The sequence below is a fragment of the Ascaphus truei genome, chromosome 5 (genome assembly GCF_040206685.1).
Source record: "Ascaphus truei isolate aAscTru1 chromosome 5, aAscTru1.hap1, whole genome shotgun sequence".
Lineage (NCBI taxonomy): Eukaryota > Metazoa > Chordata > Amphibia > Anura > Ascaphidae > Ascaphus > Ascaphus truei.
The window spans coordinates 125,161,229-125,178,877 of NC_134487.1; the positions used below are offsets into that span (position 1 = coordinate 125,161,229).

Sequence of the window (17,649 nt, forward strand, 5' to 3'; positions counted from 1 at the left end):
AGATATAGATATAGATATAGATATATATATATATCACATCACCTTGAGAAAGGTCCCGCACGAGGACCGAAACGTTGGATAAGATGTCTTGTTAATACAAACGTCTTCAGACGGTATCGTATTGCCTATTTTATACCATACAGGATTTCCACCCACATTGTTTCAACCAGACGGAGTGCCTATTGTTCTGCACCATCTACTATACATATACACACACAACATTTAGTAAAAATAAAACTGAGAACATTTGTAATGTGCTCTATTTTCCATTCAACTTGCAACAATGTGCTACGTACTGCAGTTCAGCTTTTGAAACATTTATGCAATCTTAGCGGGTAGCATAAAAAGGGTAGCATAAAAAGTAAAGTAAGAACATTGTTGAAAAAAATCAAAATGACAGAGAAACGGTCACTATGTGATGTGAGGGTTTTCATGTTACTTTTATGCATATTGTACATTACTTGACAAGGGGGTACCTAACTTCCTACAACACTAGTCTGATCATGCTAATCAGAAGGCTCAGAATACCACATATTATGCATTGCACTAATTTAGTGAATACAACATAAGCATCTAATTTTTCAATTATTTTCCCATTTCAACTGATTGTATACCCAGCAGGACAGAGCACATAATTTGGTTTCTGACTGCAATAAGTGGCTGTTAAGGTGGAAAATGGCCTGCACAGTATAAAGCCATAAACAAAACTACTTATTGCCATTTAACCAGAAATAGTTTGCTTTGACATTCAGATCTCAGTAATCACTTCCAATATATTGTTACATAATATTAGCTGTTACCTTATTATATTTTCCAGAAATAAGAACAAGGACTTTCATAGAGGACATTAATTTCTTGGCAAACAATTAGTGGTAATTATTTATTAAACTGACTTACAATTTAATACCAAGGGGAGAGTGGCCTGGTGCTCAACTAACCCTGAGCTCTGCAGTAGCAGACCCATTGAAGCCTGCAAACCACTGCATCTGGCCTTCGGAATTAATTAAAATCAACGCAATCTGTGAGAGTGAGCCATACGGTGCATGGCCATATCAAAATTTTTAACTTTTGGGAAGTTTGAGCCAATCTGTGGTCGGCTGAAGGTGTGGGGGTCTGTGTGGCGTGGAGCTGCCATTTTACACCGGAACACCGCTCTGGTGTCACTGGAGCAACCGATTTTACTCACCCCAGTGGAGCGCTGGCCCTCTGGAGGCTGGTCAGGACTCCCCCCTTGGAGACTGAGGTGGCCAGCGACAAACTGACCCGGAGCAGATTCCGACTTCAGCTTTCAGCCCCGAGCCGGCCATACACTCGGGGCAAGATGGCTGCCAGCGCGGGGCCAGGAAGTCAGTTTAAGTCGTATCCTGCCTAGACTAATACACCTAGATCAAGTCGGTTTTATCAAATACAGGCAAGCAGCTGATTATACAGTACTAGACGAACCAATGATCTGATAGAGATAGCCAATACAAAAAAGATACAGGTTATGGTGTTGAGTCTAGATGCAGAAAAAGCCTTCGACAGGATAGACTGGCCATATCAAAGGTCACGCTCAAGGCGTTTGGTTTTGGGGGTAGAAACTTGAGAGCAATCCTGGCACTGTATTCCAGCCCGGCAGCAAGAGTGATACATCAGGGTTTCCCTTTGGAGCCCTTCAAAATTAAAAGTTGTACACTACAGGGATGCCCACTTTCACCTTTGCTGTTTGCTCTAAGCATGGATATATCGGGAATACAAATTAACCAATAGACGCATAAAGTAGCTCTACTGTATATGCAGATGATGTTTTCTTGATTGTATCTAGATATCTCACCTCCCTGCCCAACCTATTCTACCTCTTGGGGAAGATCAACAGAATTTCAGGCTTTAAAATTAACCAAACAAAATCGGAAGCCCTAAACATAAATTTACCAAAAGAGATGGAGAAACTGATAGCCATTAATTTCAGTTTTAAATGGCAACAAAATGATATTAAATATTTTGGAATACATATCACAAACAATTATAAAAACATTTATAGGGATAATTTCCCCAAACTTTTTCAGACTTTGAGAGAAGACATCAGAGTATGGTCTACTTACAATATTTCTTGGATTGGCAAGATCTAGTGTGTTAAAATGAATCTACTTCCTCATATTCTTTAGTTATTCCAGACCATCCCGGTGCCACTGAGACTGAAGGACATAATCTCTAAATTTATTTGGGGACATAAAAAACGAGAGTAAAAGGGAAAATCCTAGAGACCTACATTGTCGGGGGGGGGGGGGGGGGCTGACGGTACCTTGCTTGTCCTATTACAAAGTGGCACAATTATGTCAAATTACTCAATGGCAGGTAGATCCCAAACGGAAGAGGTGGGTGGAGTTAGAAAAAGAAGTCTGCTCTCCCTTAGAGTTGGAAAACCTGATTTGGTCCCCAAAAGCGGTGTTTAGAACCATGAAAGATACCACTATCCTCGATGGCCAACTCTTGGACAATTTGAGAAGCCTCTAAATTTATATGCTACCTGACAACCAGAAATTCATTAATGGCCCCTCTTTGGGGTAACCCGGAGTTTGTTCCGGACCTGAAAAGTGCAGATTTTGCAATTTGAAAACAGAAGGGATTCACAAGACTTAGGGATCTGGAGGGAAACAGGAGTATCAAAACATTTGAGCAAATTAGATCTGAAAAAAATATCCCCCATTCGGAATTCTTTAGATACCTCCAGATCAGAGCATGTTTTATAACAAACATTCTTCCAGTCCCCCATTGACAAACTTCGAAAAGCTCTGTTTATTAGAAATGGATACAAGTGGACTTATATCACAAATGTATAAGGAGGTAACCTGTTCAGACCCAAAAGCTTATCTATGTGTCCCAATGGGAAATGGACCTGGGTGAGGTGCTGGAAGATGAAGCCTGGGATGAGATATTTGTATCGGCAGTCAAAAGCTCAATCTGTACATTAAGGGAGAACGCGCATAAAGTGTTAATGAGATGGTATCTCACTAAAATTATCCAGATTTATTCCAGGATACTCCCCATTGTGTCCGAAGCAATATGGAGAATCAGCTGATCTGGTGCATATGCTATGGTCTTGCCCTCGGATCAACCCCCTATGGGAGGAAATTAAGGATTGGCTTAGGAGGATTTTGGACCTCACAATTCCATTGGACCCATGGCTGTTCCTACTAAATAGACCAACACTAGGTCTAGTGAAAAAAGGGGGGTGTTATCCAATAGCGCTTAAATCTAAACAATAATCCTATAAGTGAGGATTTGAAACATAACTTCAGGTGAATACTGTGTTGAACGTGATTTAAATAGATTTAAATAAATCTAGTGATACTTTGTGCTATAGACAAACAAAGTGAATATGTGCAAAAATTAAATTAAATTTATACAAACAACTTGGTCAGATGCTGCTCGACCCTAGATCAGGATTACTTTCTTTAATCCAGGTGATTTCGAAGTCCAAAAGAACCAGGGAGCGCAAAGACCATGAAAAATAAGAAACATATACAAAATAGTGCAATACTGTATGTCTGAAACTAAAGTTGAAACATCCAAGCTTCATTCATCCAATGGATCTTATACTCACAGACTGATCTGTGTTAAAATGTATGTAAAGGTATCTTTATGCTGCAATGGACTCCCATATAGAAACTGCCTCTGCATATGTCTTAGGGTATCTTCACCGCTTGCATAAATTCAAAAAAGAAGAACAGACATAGTGTACACTGCACCCATAAAATGTATATGCAGTAAAAATGGTAGGAAATACACTCACATGGTTTCCAAATAATCTTAGCAATTGGATCATAAGATCAGCGCCCACAATGGAGGTCCCTGAGCCGTCTCTCAGCTCGATACACGGAGCGATCGTGTCTCCCCTCTCCCGCACTTCCGGATTGGTTTCTCGGGCGGGAAACTCGGTATCTCGGGGCTGACAGCTGTTCGTGTGTGGAGCCTCCCTCTTCGATACAGCTGAATATTCAATCTGCTGCAAACACTGGCTCAGACAGACATCCCAGGAGTGAATGGTAATAAGATTCTGCTATGATAGTCAGAGGTGCGTTCTCGGTTGACGACTGGTAAAATACTACAGCACAGGCTGGGCGGGTTCGGGAAGTGAACGCAGGCCGGGGCGCACAGGGAGTGAGAACAGGAAGTACGATCTATTTACAGGGATATGCAACACAAGGGAAGGAGCCATGTCCCCCTCTCCTCCACACCCCCCCCCCCCCATGGATTTATGTTTTAAGTATGTTATGATTTTATTGGAATGTTAATTGAAACAATGGATGTATTGTGTTATGTATTATGCTTTCTCTCGGAAATCAATTAAACATTTTTTTATATATATACCAAATCAGATTTACAATGTTGTGTTAATTGATCAGGTTTTCATTTTTGTGTCTATTCCTGTATATGAGATTATCACAAGGAAAGATGGATCCGATAACAAAAGTGTGGTTGGAAGAAGTCTATGAAGACGACAGTACTATAAGTGGTGCTGCCTATGAGAATATTTGCGTCTAAGGCGCAGGTCTACAGAAGTCCCTCACTTTTGAGCTAATAATGCTCATTACCGAAATCGGGACAGGCATTATTTTTCTTCAGTTTAACTGGTGTCCTCAAAGCTAATGAGATGCAAATAAAGGATGTCCATTAATAAAAGTAGCACCGACTATTAACAGGGATTTTCGTAGAGCAGAGACGCGTTGACGAATACACTGCACATGCGCATTATTGGCAAAACTAATGCGCATTATTAATTTATGCAATAAAGAATGCATTACTCATGTGCGTTATCTAACGCTAATGCAATTATTCTTATAATATGGATAACTTTAGTTTCTTTCATTATTTATAGTGTGCTTCCTTCATTTATTTTAATTGTACATTCCTGTATAATGAATTATTGTTGTAGAGGTATGTATGGATAAACATTATTGTACACCCATACTTAATACAGTCATGATTACAGTATGTGCCATATTAGGCTATCTTCACTTTATTCACTAAAAACCATATTAGTTTATGTTGCGTTTATGTTGTGTTTCTGACATTTATATGATCTCTGATCTTTGTATGACACGTACGTTTCTGTAATGAAAGGGTTAAGTCCTATACTCGGTACATTTTTTTCAGGCTATTCCGAGAAATAACAACATGATAACCAGGGTCTGGATGTGAGTAACGGCAGCTTTTGGTATAACAAAAAAAAAAGTTGTTGCGTTACTTCAATGCGCTAACATGAACGGGGTTTGAGGATCTACGTTGTTAGGCAAACTGCTCATTACCATATGATTTTGCCTATGGGTAAACCAGACGTCCATTAGACGTTGGCCACTATTTTGCAGGTGAACTCAAAGATCTAACGCTAAGCACCTTTGGGAATATCCGCTATGACTTATGGTGGTTAACCCAATTAGCAGATAGATAAATATTTCACGAACTTCTGGGGATCTTTCCTAAGAACTTATTGGAACAGTTTCATGGTACATGGAACCATAGTCCCTCCCAAGCCAAAAAAATATATTCTGTTATAAACAACGTGATCACAGGCAATAGTAACAAGGTTTTATTTCCACCATTATTTTGACCAAATCATGTTTGGTAAGAACGTTACTGTATATATTTTGCACTTCAACCTACATGCATTATTACCAACTCAAATCAACACTGTATACTGTATAGTACATCCACCATATATTATTACTTGAATGTATACAGTATCATCTTCCAACACATGAAAGTGGCATGTTTTTTGTCTGTACCAGATGCAGAGATCTGCTCTTGTAAAATGCTTACAAACCAAAGAGATCAGCCATTACAAAAAAAATTGGTTCTACTTATACGAATGTTTGAACCACAAAGAAATATGAATCAAGTTCATACACGGGTCAGGAAGATCTAAAATCTTAGATGCTCTGCTCATGCTATCAAGATCTACAATTTGTTGTCATTATTGCTCAGATGATTTCATTTTAAAGCTTGTTTTGTTTCCTATGCTAATGTAGCTTGTGTTTTCAACAATCAGAGCTCATTATCCCTCCCTCCAAGCACAGCAGCAATCTGTTCTTTTTGAATCCTTCATCATCTTAGCTATAACCATCACTTCTTTTCCAGATTTTAGAGATTGTCGACTATTATGTAACAGATGGCCTAACAGACCTACGACTCTTCGCTGTGATGGCTAGCTTGGCGCAGAAAATAGCAGCACTAGAGTGAGTATTCAAAGGCATGGACGCTCATGAATTTTAACTCCTTGGTGACAAAAGAATTAAAGGAGGTACAAACGGCTTTATCACTAGAAGTAGTAATTAAAAGACTTGAATAGCTCTCCAATGCCGAGTGTCTTTTCCCTATAAAAAAAAAGCTCTCTCTTAATACAATATTTAAAAAAAAACAGTTCTCATTAATCTTTAATTCATCATTATGCATGGAAATAAAGGAACAGCTTAATCCTGAATTCTGGGAGGCATATGTTGTTAATGCATTTTAATGAAATATTATATTTATTTATATATATATATATATATATATATATATATATATATATATATATATATATATATATATATATATATATATATATATATATATAACAGAAATATACAATAAGCGCAATCACACAAAGAATTACAAATGATAAAGTTACCACATATACTGGAGGGTATAATACCTCACAATCTAACTTTCCCTGACTCAGTCTGCAGCCAAAAGGTCTACCGCTCCACGGGCTGGTAACAGATAGATATCCCAACAAGAATGACCTAGGCGCAAGTGGAGACAAGAAAAACAAACATAGGGTAATACGTTCTAACAATTTCACCGCCAGAGGGTAAGATATGCACTTACAGTGTGTAAGATAAAATCAGGCCTTGTATCCACTCTGGGATCTGGAACAATTATGAAGAATCTGGAACATCCAGCAGCATCTCATCCGCAGGAAGCGTATCCTCGTGCGAAGTGTCACATGTAGGAAGAGAAGTGGGACACACACATAGTGTAACACAGTTTATTGTAAAATTAATAAAAATGACAATAAGTAAAATACTCACACTTTGTGAGTTATCATAAAAACTTTTGAGAATTTAGGGCATCTCACACTCATCAAGGGTGGGTATCTGTGGATCTATAAACAGTCTATGTAGGTTCCCTATACAATGTCCTAGTAACCACTTTTGATGTTACAGTATGGCCGGCTGCCAGAGGTAGAGAGACACTTTAGCAGTGCACTCCAAATACTGTCCACAGCCTTTAAGGGCAGGGTATTAGCTCCGGTGCTCACGTGCTGCCGGACGGCCACGGAGGAGGCAAGCAGTCAGAGGAGCGGGGAAGTCCGCAGACGATCGGGACTGACACTAATAGAAGGGGAATCAATACTCTGTACCCCTGAAGGAGCGTGAGTACCACTGGCACATCAGGTGCAGTTTAAGAGACGCACGGCCCCCTACGACGGGTCTCAAAACACCGGAGCTAATACCCTGCCCTTAAAGGCTTTGGACAGTATTTGGAGTGCACTGCTAAAGTGTCTCTCTACCTCTGGCAGCCGGCCATAACATCAAAAGTGTTTACTAGGACATTGTATAGGGAACCTACATAGACTGTTTATAGATCCACGGATACCCACCCTTGATGAGTGTGAGATGCTCTAAATTCGCAAAAGTTTTTATGATAACTCACAAAGTGTGAGTATTTTACTTATTGTCATTTTTATTAATTTTACAATAAACTGTGTTACACTATGTGTGTGTCCCACTTCTCTTCCTACATGTGACACTTCGCACGAGGATACGCTTCCTGCGGATGAGATGCTGCTGGATGTTCCAGATTCTTCATAATTGTTCCAGATCCCAGAGTGGATACAAGGCCTGATTTTATCTTACACACTGTAAGTGCATATCTTACCCTCTGGCGGTGAAATTGTTAGAACGTATTACCCTATGTTTGTTTTTCTTGTCTCCACTTGCGCCTAGGTCATTCTTGTTGGGATATATATATATATATATATATATATATATATATATATATATATATATATGTAGCCTAACTGTGAACACTATGGTGTTAGTACTGCTACTTGTTAAGGAATAACGAACACCAACCATTTGAAGGTTTATTAAATAACTTGTTAGCAGTAACAGGGTTTTACCTGGTCAGTTAGTCCCATGCCCTGGCAATCTAGGAGCACAGGTTTGGGTTGGTTAGGATTACTTCCCAGGGTCTTGGTGCTTAGTAACTGAGACCCAAGATCCTAGGGGTTGGTGTGCTGGTTGTCACAGGTTTGTAGCTCATCAGCTCCCTATTACTCCTATATCCTCCAGAACTTGCAATTAGACATGTCCCATGGCCTGACTGCCTCATGGCATTGAACTCTGGCACCTTTGCTCACTCAATAAACCTCCCTAGCTGTTCCCAATTCACTTAAAAAATAAACACAGCTATTCCCACTCTAGGATGGAGTGGAGATTGACCAGATCCTACTGAGGCGACCCTATCCCCTTGTACTGAGGAAATAACTCATTAGAGCCTTAATGGCTGGCCACATATATTGTGTGTGTGTGTGTGTGTGTGTGTATATATTGAGATGCCTATGTTACTTTAGGGGGTCTTTTGTCCCAGACTAAGGCAGGAAACCTTGGGTTTTCTTGAACAAGGTTTTATTACACCACAATAATAACTAAATCCTAGGCACACCATCCCTTTAAGGCAAAACAAATCATAAAATAAACTCAGACTCCTATTTAGGAGTCTGACTAAACAAGTAGTTCCCTAGCTATCCACCTGGGTAGTTATCCTACTTCCAGGTTAAACAATAACTACAGTCACATACAGAAAATAGTTCTTATCTTTGAGGTGCTGAGGAGTCCCTCCCAGGGCTCCAGGTAATTCCCTCTGGACTCTGCAACAGCTTCACTCCCTCTGCGGGGTTGGAATGTCGGTTCCTTGTGACAGGCTGGCAGCTTTGTGGCCTTCGTGGCCAACCTCTGTCTGGGTGCGAGACCGAGCTGGTCCCAGCAGACCCTGCTTCCTGCAGGCCTGCTATGCCAGAACAGCCAGGGTCCTTCCTGGCTGGGAGAAGTCTCTCTCTCTCCCCATTCTCTGGAGAGAAATCTCTCTCTCTCTCTCTCTCCCCATTCTCTGGGGAAAACAGTCTCTCAGTGTGCAGGCCACTCCCTGACTTTTAAAACTATACTTCTCACTCAGACTAGGCTGATCAGCTCATTTTCTGCACCTGCAACAAGCCTCTCCAGGTGGAATTTAACCTCCTGCATGCTGGAACCTACACAAGCTGCACTACTCTAACAGATAGAGTCACAGTCTCTATCACTATATATATATATATAGTGTGTGTGTATATATATATATATATATATATATATATAGTGTGTGTATACTTTTCTTTATATATACACTGTGTATATATGTATGTATGTATGTGTGTGTGTGTGTGTATATATATATATATATATATATATACACACACACACACACATACATACATACATATATACACAGTGTATATATAAAGAAAAGTCCCAATCGCGCAGACTTTCCCTCAGATCAGAGGAATGGGACTATGATCTTGATGGCAGGATCACCTCCTTGCAGTATGTGTCCTATATGAGCGCTCTGCTCACCCACAAATAGAATTCAGCTGGATTTCCAAGAAATAGAAATAAAAAGACACAGTGCAGCAGAGGTGAATATCAAATAGTATATTAAAACACATATAACGTGTATCATAAAAGTACAATTTAAAATTAATATCTGCTCCGCACTACAATCCAGTCTATGTGGGTCCGAAGAGGGAATGACAGCAAGGACTTTGTGTACCGGGTCCCGGACCCAGATTTGCAACACTGGGAGAAGCTAGAGAGCATGCACGTCGGAGTGTGTGATGTGGTGACGTGAGATACGATCTGAAGCTACCTAAATGCGTTTTGCAAATATAATGTGCTTCATCAGATGAATATTCACAGATCAAATATTAACGATACCAGATCTCATAGTGGTATCTTTGAATTTTTTTTTTTCATAGGGATTATGTCTTATTATATTCTGTGCATGTGTATATACTTGTCCAGGTACTTTCTTATTTAGCTCAGCTAGAAGTTTACTTTTTGTATAAATTTATGTACCCCTTTATCTATGGCTTGGCCGTTTAGGTTTCTGTGGAGGAATTATTCCCTCAACAAAACCTTACACTTTTGGGATATATATTCTGAGTCTCATATCGTACTTTCATGCTGATTGTGATTATTGCTTTGGTTGGTTTAAGTTTGTGGGTTGTGCATCGCGCAAACTCTGTAAAGGCCACCGCGCTGTGCATCTCCATTGCGCATGCGCAAAATACCAACATGGCGGCGCCCTGAGCGTGCGGGCCGCCGAGGAGCCTCCAGAGAACTGGAGCGCTCCCTGCAACTAGCCCCCACCTTTGCGGCCAGCCAGCGTGTCCGTCGCTGACTCCGGCGGCACCTGCGCCAACCCCCATAGCGGAGGTAATGAAGGGGGCTCGGGGGGAACCCTGCTACATACACTTTTTAGGTGTGTCTGGTATTCAAGAGAAATGTGCTTGGTGTGTAGGGTAGCTATATTGATTACCCTGAATTGGCTCTATTCTTCAAAGATAAAAGCAAGAAAATGCACCATTAATGATACAGTGACTTTGTTGGGTAGTGGCCTTGGTGATTGGATCACTCATGTTTGGGTTTAAAAGCATCTAATTTTTGGCAGAGAAAGTATGACAATAAACAAATGAGATAGCACCCTAACTTACACTGGTTGATTGATATATCTAAGAAAGCAATTGAATGATTCAGAAGTAAATCAGAAGACAGAAATTAACTGATAACTTAACCCAGCACCTTCAACGTTGTACACAAAGCTTACCTAGCCATATTTTGTCCTCTGTTTTAGATTCCAACTATCTTTTAATAAATACAAATAAAATATTTTGGCAACTAAATGTAATTAAGAGCCAAGCTCATAACTTTCATAACATTCTAAAAGTTATGTCGCAACCACAGGGATAATTAAAGGAAAGCACCCAATGTTCCTGGATTCTGTGTTCAATATATTTTAACGTGAGCTCCTCACAGGTATATTCAGAATCATTTTGGAAGAAGCAATTGCTTTTGCTTGCAAGTTGGGGGTTTGTTGCCATTGAATATACAGTACTTACTGTACATTGTGCAGCTACAGTACTTTGGATATTTCAAAGTAAACTTTATTAAAATCAATGTCCCTTTTTCTGTTTTCTGTGTGTAGATGTACACATACTTTTGTCATAATACATGCTATTGTATAAATGCTGTCTTTCAGAAAACACTAGGCAACACTTAACATGCTTGAACTTTATCTGAACTGTTTTTTCAATCAGTTCACAAAGTCCTGAGAACGTAGAACATTTTGTTTTTCTATAATAGTATTACTAGTAAGGATGGTCACGTTTACGGTCTGAAATCACATACTTTTAAGTTAATTCGGATGTACGAGTCAAACTTCGGGACACATTTTCTAATCTAAGTTTAGGCAGGTCACCATGGGTTCCCCATGGTTACCTTCCTCCCGATGTGGCTGTGGAGGTGCATGGTGTGCTCGGCAGGTGCAGGAGCAGGTAGGGTGGTTAGGGAGAGTGGTTAGGAAAAGCCACTTTTCGGCACTGATAGCCAGTTTTTCAAACACGCTCAATTCTATATGGTCCGATCAGCTTATCGCGACTGATCGCCACTTTAGAATTGCGATTTCTTCTCCAAATCATCCCGCCACAAAAAGTTGGCAAGAAGGTGTGTACTACAACAAATCAGATTGGGGAATTGGTTTCCACAATCTGATTGGCTGAAATACCATGTGACGCTGGCCATCTTCGATTTAGTGACGTCAAGTTAAAGGGAAATTAAGCACAGCCATTCTGATTGGCTGGCATCATTCCCTTTAAATGACGTCATTAATAAAAAAATAAAAAAGGGCACATGGTTTTAACAGCCAATCAGATGTCTGTTGAATCATTTCCCGCCCAAATGTGACGTCACAAGCCATATTTAAGGTCGTGACGCCTCATTTGAGCCCAAGAAGCCGACGAGACAACATCGTGTTGTGGATCTACCATTGGGTTTTTGGATTGATGGATGAAGAAAGAAGATATAGAAAATTAAAAAATAATTACAGAAGAAGATAGAAGGAGTGGATTGAAAAGAAAGGAGAATCGTGGTACCTGATCCAGATCTTCATGGCGGATGGCATCAGATGCAGTTTAAGGCCTTCGCGGTACGTGCGATTCCTGATTTCACGGGAATCGGAGGGCCAATGCTTCTAAAGGTAAGTAAAATATTGAATGTATGTAAATGTATTTTTTTACAGGTTTTTCGATGAAATTTTTTTTTTGGTAATTTTTTCATTGCACATTGACTGTGCGACTGTGTGAATGTATTCATCTGTACCACTTTAGGCTGCAGATCAATACATTATTTGGTCAATAATTTGATTTTAATTGCTTGCTTTGTATTGTGTGATTTTTTCTATGTGTGTTTATTATGTGGATGTAATTGTTTGTCATTTTGCTGTATTAATTTTATTTTTTTTTGGCGACTGATTTTCATTTTTAATTAATGATGTCTTGTGTTGGCTAATGCTTTTAATGGTTGTGGTTCAGAGTTGTTGTGACCTACGTAGGGCACATAGTGGATGGGATAGCTATCGACCTCGCCAAAGTTGAATCCATGGTGAAAATGTCATGGAGCTACATTCCTTCCTTGGATTCTGGAATATTACCGCCACTTTGTGGAGGGATATTCAAGTAAAGCGAAGGTCCTCAACAATCTTCTCAAAATATACCCTGAGGATACAGGGCGGAAAGCCACCTCTGCGCGACTACCATTCGACGACAAGTGGACGGCCACCTGTGAAAAGGCATTCATCGGCCTAAAGGAAAGCTTAATGGAGGCCCACATTCTTGAGTATGGCGATCCCGAGCAGCCCTACATTCTTCAGGTGGATGTGAGCTTCAACGGCCTAGGTGCTGTATTGCACCAGAAGTACATGGCTGCCCTCCGACCAGTGGCCTACATCAGCCGCAGTTTGACCCCCAGCGAGAAGAATTATCCCATCCACAAGTTGAGATTCCTCACGCTCAAGTGGGCAATCGTGGACAAACTCCATGACAACTTGTATGGGGTCACCTTCGGGATGCTGACGTACAAATGTTGACGTACATATTGACGTCCGCCAAACTGGACACCACCGGCCACACATACTTAGTATACTTAGTTTTTCACACATGGCTTCTCCATTTTGGCTTTATTTTTGTTAAATAAATCATGACACGGTGTAATATGTCATGTGTTGATGTTCATCTGAGGTTGTATTTACCTAATTTTTAGACCTGCTAAGGAACAGTTGATTGTTATTATGTCCTGATATGTAAAACCATAGAATTCAAAGAGGGTGTACTTTCTTTTTCACACAACAGTATATATCAACATTGTTTAATCCTTACACATCATGTATCTGGAAAAACACTGTAATCTGTGCACATCGTATCTCATATCAGAACAAACAAAGTATAAGTTTCTCTTTCTGAGTTGTAATGTTTCAGGAAAACTAATGTCAAGAAAATCTCCACCAGGTATCAAGATCACTCATGATTTTTGCTTCTGTGTCCCCTCCCACTATTTAGCAACAAAAATATTGCCCCTTAGCAACCATGTGATTGGTGATTAGTTTAATTACACATGATTGGCAGCCTCTATTTATTTCCTAAATGGAGAGATACTGGAAAAACTTTCTAGGAGGTCTTTAGGAAGGAAAAAATAAAGTGAATGGCACACTAAGGGGCAGAGCAACAGAGATCTGTTAAATCCGGGCAAATAACGTGACGCTGCCTACAGTAAATAGGCAATGGATGTTATTTTCCTGCATTTAACAGGTATTCACCAAGCAATATGAAAAAGAATGGCTGTTAGTTATCTCATTAGAATAGGTTTAACGCCATGTTATATTAGCACTGCCTTGTATTAGCTTAACGAGAGAGGAGTGAAAGAGAGCTCTACTGCTCTACTGCCATTGGGAGATGGTTATTTTGGCTATGGCAATATCTTATAAATAATTAGCTTTACATAGCTAACTGGCAAAATGTGTTTCACAACTTCCCACCTTAGTGTAAACAAAATTGATAATTTTACTGACTTTTCACATTACAACATCCCCTCCGAGCACTGAATGCAAGGATCCGTTTCTTTTAAGATCTGTGACGTTAGGTCACTTGGGAGTGCATGTTAGTATTCGCCCAATGGGTCAGAAACACAATGCAGAAATTCTCCTTTCTATCTGCTGCTTGACTCAGTCCATCTGCTCTTCCCCTAGCCATATGGCATACAACAAACTGAGACTGCAGACATTTTGCTTTAATGTATCTGAATGTTATAAGCTTCCTTGCAAATCTGCCTGAATGCCATTCCATTGAAGAGCCTACTCTTTGCATTTTTTTTGTTGTAAATTCTTTATTTATAATTCACATTTTTATAACATTTAACATATACAAAACAACACAATTGAAAAACAGAACACAAAAGAAACAAAAAAAAGACATATCAATGTTTTTACACTTTTTCACTCTGCTGTCTTCAGTCAGTAATACTCGGTCTTATTGTATAATAACATATAAAATGAGTCATGCATTAGAGTACCGGGTATACAGTAAAACAATACCTGACAGCATTAATAATAATTTTAAAAAAAGCACAAAACAAAGAATCCAAAAAACTGACAAAAAAAAAAAGAATAGAAAATTATTGTGATTAAACAAAAGAAAAGAAATACTAGAAACAAGTCAATCCCATAAATAGTAGTCCGGGTTATCCTTATTATTATTAGTATTATTATTATTCTCACTATGGCAAGTGTGTCCACTTTCTGATCCTCTCACATTGTTCTAGTAGCAGTAAACTCTGACTATGACAGCCAAAGGCGCTCAAATTTTGACCTAGTGTCAGTGGTTATATTTGATAGTTGTTCTGTTTTCATGACCTCCCATACTCTTGACTCCCACTGTCCCATAATGGGTGCCTCCAACTTTTTCCAATTGGCAGCAATGGCACATCTTGCTGCATTTAGCATGTGTATTAATAGAGATTTCCTAATTATGTGCCCCTTGACCCCTTCTCTGTTTAGCAGTATAATACTCGGGTCTTTTGGGATTCTAATCTTGGTAATATTAAAAATCTGCTCTAATATCATATCCCAAAACCGCTCTATTTTACACTCCCACCAGATATGAAGCATTGTTCCCACCTCCTCACAACCTCTCTAACACTTATTGGAAGTTCCTGGGTAGCATTCTTTCAGTTTTTGTGGTGTGTAATACCACCTGTACATTACCTTATACAGTAGGGCCCCGCTCATACAGTACAGCGGGTTCCATTCCAGGCTGCCGCCGTAAAGCGGAAATCGCTGTAAAGCAGGGCCCTACTGTACTGTATTGTACCTTTGAAAACAGAGAGGCTGAGCTACAAACTGACTGTTTCGCTGACAAATGGAATCTGACAAGGAGTTGTGCACGCGCTAAAACTGTTGCTTAGTGATAGCTGGATACTCAGCTGCTGTGAAAATCGCCGTAAATACGGAACAAACGCCGAACCTAATGAATATGGGCATACATTGGGAAACGCTGTATGAGCGGAACGCCGTAAAGCGGGGCCCTACTGTATACATTTTCTACAATATTCGTTGAAATCGAGGAAGATCTGGCATTACTACACATCTGTGTCCATTCGAGTGCAGAGTACTGCCTATCCAGCTCTTTTTTCGAGGCTAGTACAAACCATGGCTTAAATTCAATATTAATTTCTAGTAATGTTCTATAGATGTACAATACATTGTGCCCGCCTGCACCCCGCAACACCAGCACTGTTTCAAAAGGGTTCAGCACCCTTAATGTGTTTTTTTTCCCCCATTTATATAATATAACATTTGTATATATCTCCCCTTCTTTAAATTTTAACTGGTCCTGAAAATGCTTAAAACATCTGGTCTTACCCATTTTCATCAGATCTGCTAGCCTAACTACACCCGCTTGACTGCATTTTAAAATATTCTGGAGTCGAGCCCTGGGGGGAAATCGGGGTTCACACATATTGGAGTTAGTGGGGATGGGAACGTGGAGATTCTGTCATCTTTAGAAATGTCATCCCATTCACATAGTGTTGCACCAATTGTGGGGGGCTCGTAAAGACCTCGAGGGCGATCTGTCTTCCTAAGCCATGGAGCCTCATTTGTATCTATTTCTTTGCAATAATTATTTTCAATTTCCACCCAGAGTTTATTTTTAGAACAGTGAAACCATTCAAAAAGGGCATTCACTTGTGTAGCGAGATAATATTTGTTGATGTTTGATAGCCCAAGTCCACCTTGTGATTTATGTCTTTGCAATGTTTTAGTATTGGTCCTTGCCTTTTTAAATTCCCAAATATGTATTAATTTTACTTTGAAGTGTAGTAATATACTGCTTGGAAACTTTCATGGGGATAGTCTGAAACAAATACATAAGCCTCGGCAATATATCAATTTTAATACAATTAATTCTACCTATCCCCGAGATAATACTCCTATTCCACCTTTTTAAATCGTTTTCTATTGTTTTTGCTAATGGAGTGTAATTGGCCTGGAACAGATATTCTACTTTTGGTGTTATGTTTGTGCCTAGATAGTTTATATTCTTATTCTTCCACTCGAAAGGGAAGTTTTCTATAATTTGAGCCGCCAACCCTGCTGGAGGACGTATATTTAGGGCCTCCATTTTTGTTAAATTGATTTTAAAATTATGGCATTTTCTCACCAAAACATGTGATATTATGACTATTGCTACCAAACTCGATATTTTTTTTAGCCAGCCGATTAAAACTGCTTTATTTTTGGTGGTGCAATGTCGATGATAAAAATAAGGCACTTCTTTTGATGATAATACCACATTTTTAGGTTACCGCAGCTAGATATATCCGTGCCGGTGTTTGCAACATCTTCACCTTTAGCTATTGATAAGTTACTACTAGTGTGTCTGCCTGGCACGTGTTTTAATTGGTGTTGATGGCGTCAGTGAACTTTGCTATGTAAGATTGCTGCATATATTGCCTAATAAAGATAATGACTTCCTGATCTGGTAACTCCTCTGAAGTCGGCCAACATACACTTCCCATCTGACTTCTATTGTGCAAAATGAAATCATTTTTGATGCTCTGTTGTTTATGCACAGTGGTCTTCATCAACCATTCCCAACATCTGTTCCACTTCATCAGTTCCCAAATAAAAGAGATAAACAGCAAATTAGCATTAATTTACCCCATGATTTTTCTATAGTTTGTTGCTGGCCTGTTCTGTCTAAATTAGTTAATTATTGCTAGATGTGCAACCAAGCTCACTGACTATGTGGCATAAATAAATAAATCAAAAGAAAAACAATATTTTCAGGACTAATCAAGAATTAGACTCGGTTTTACCTTTACTTTAAATAGTATGGTGCAGAATTAATCAGATGGTGTAGAGAGAAATATACATAAAAGAAACCGTGTGATAAGATTAAGAGTTGTTAATCTTGCCTTTTTGTGTGTAGCACCGTCTGAGGGTTGTAAAAGCTAATGATTAAAGCATTCAATCACTCTC

At 39.4% G+C, this 17,649-nt stretch overlaps 1 protein-coding gene across 1 annotated transcript in view; it reads left to right on the top strand.

Annotated features, from left to right (window-relative positions):
• The window catches only part of C5H12orf42 (chromosome 5 C12orf42 homolog), a 456,508-nt gene that overhangs the window by 398,012 nt on the left and 40,847 nt on the right, over nucleotides 1-17,649 (top strand). Inside the window, exon 14 of the mRNA XM_075599098.1 lies at nucleotides 6,118-6,215. Within this exon, the coding sequence (XP_075455213.1) occupies nucleotides 6,118-6,215 (98 nt within the window). The remainder of the gene's footprint in view (nucleotides 1-6,117; nucleotides 6,216-17,649) is intronic.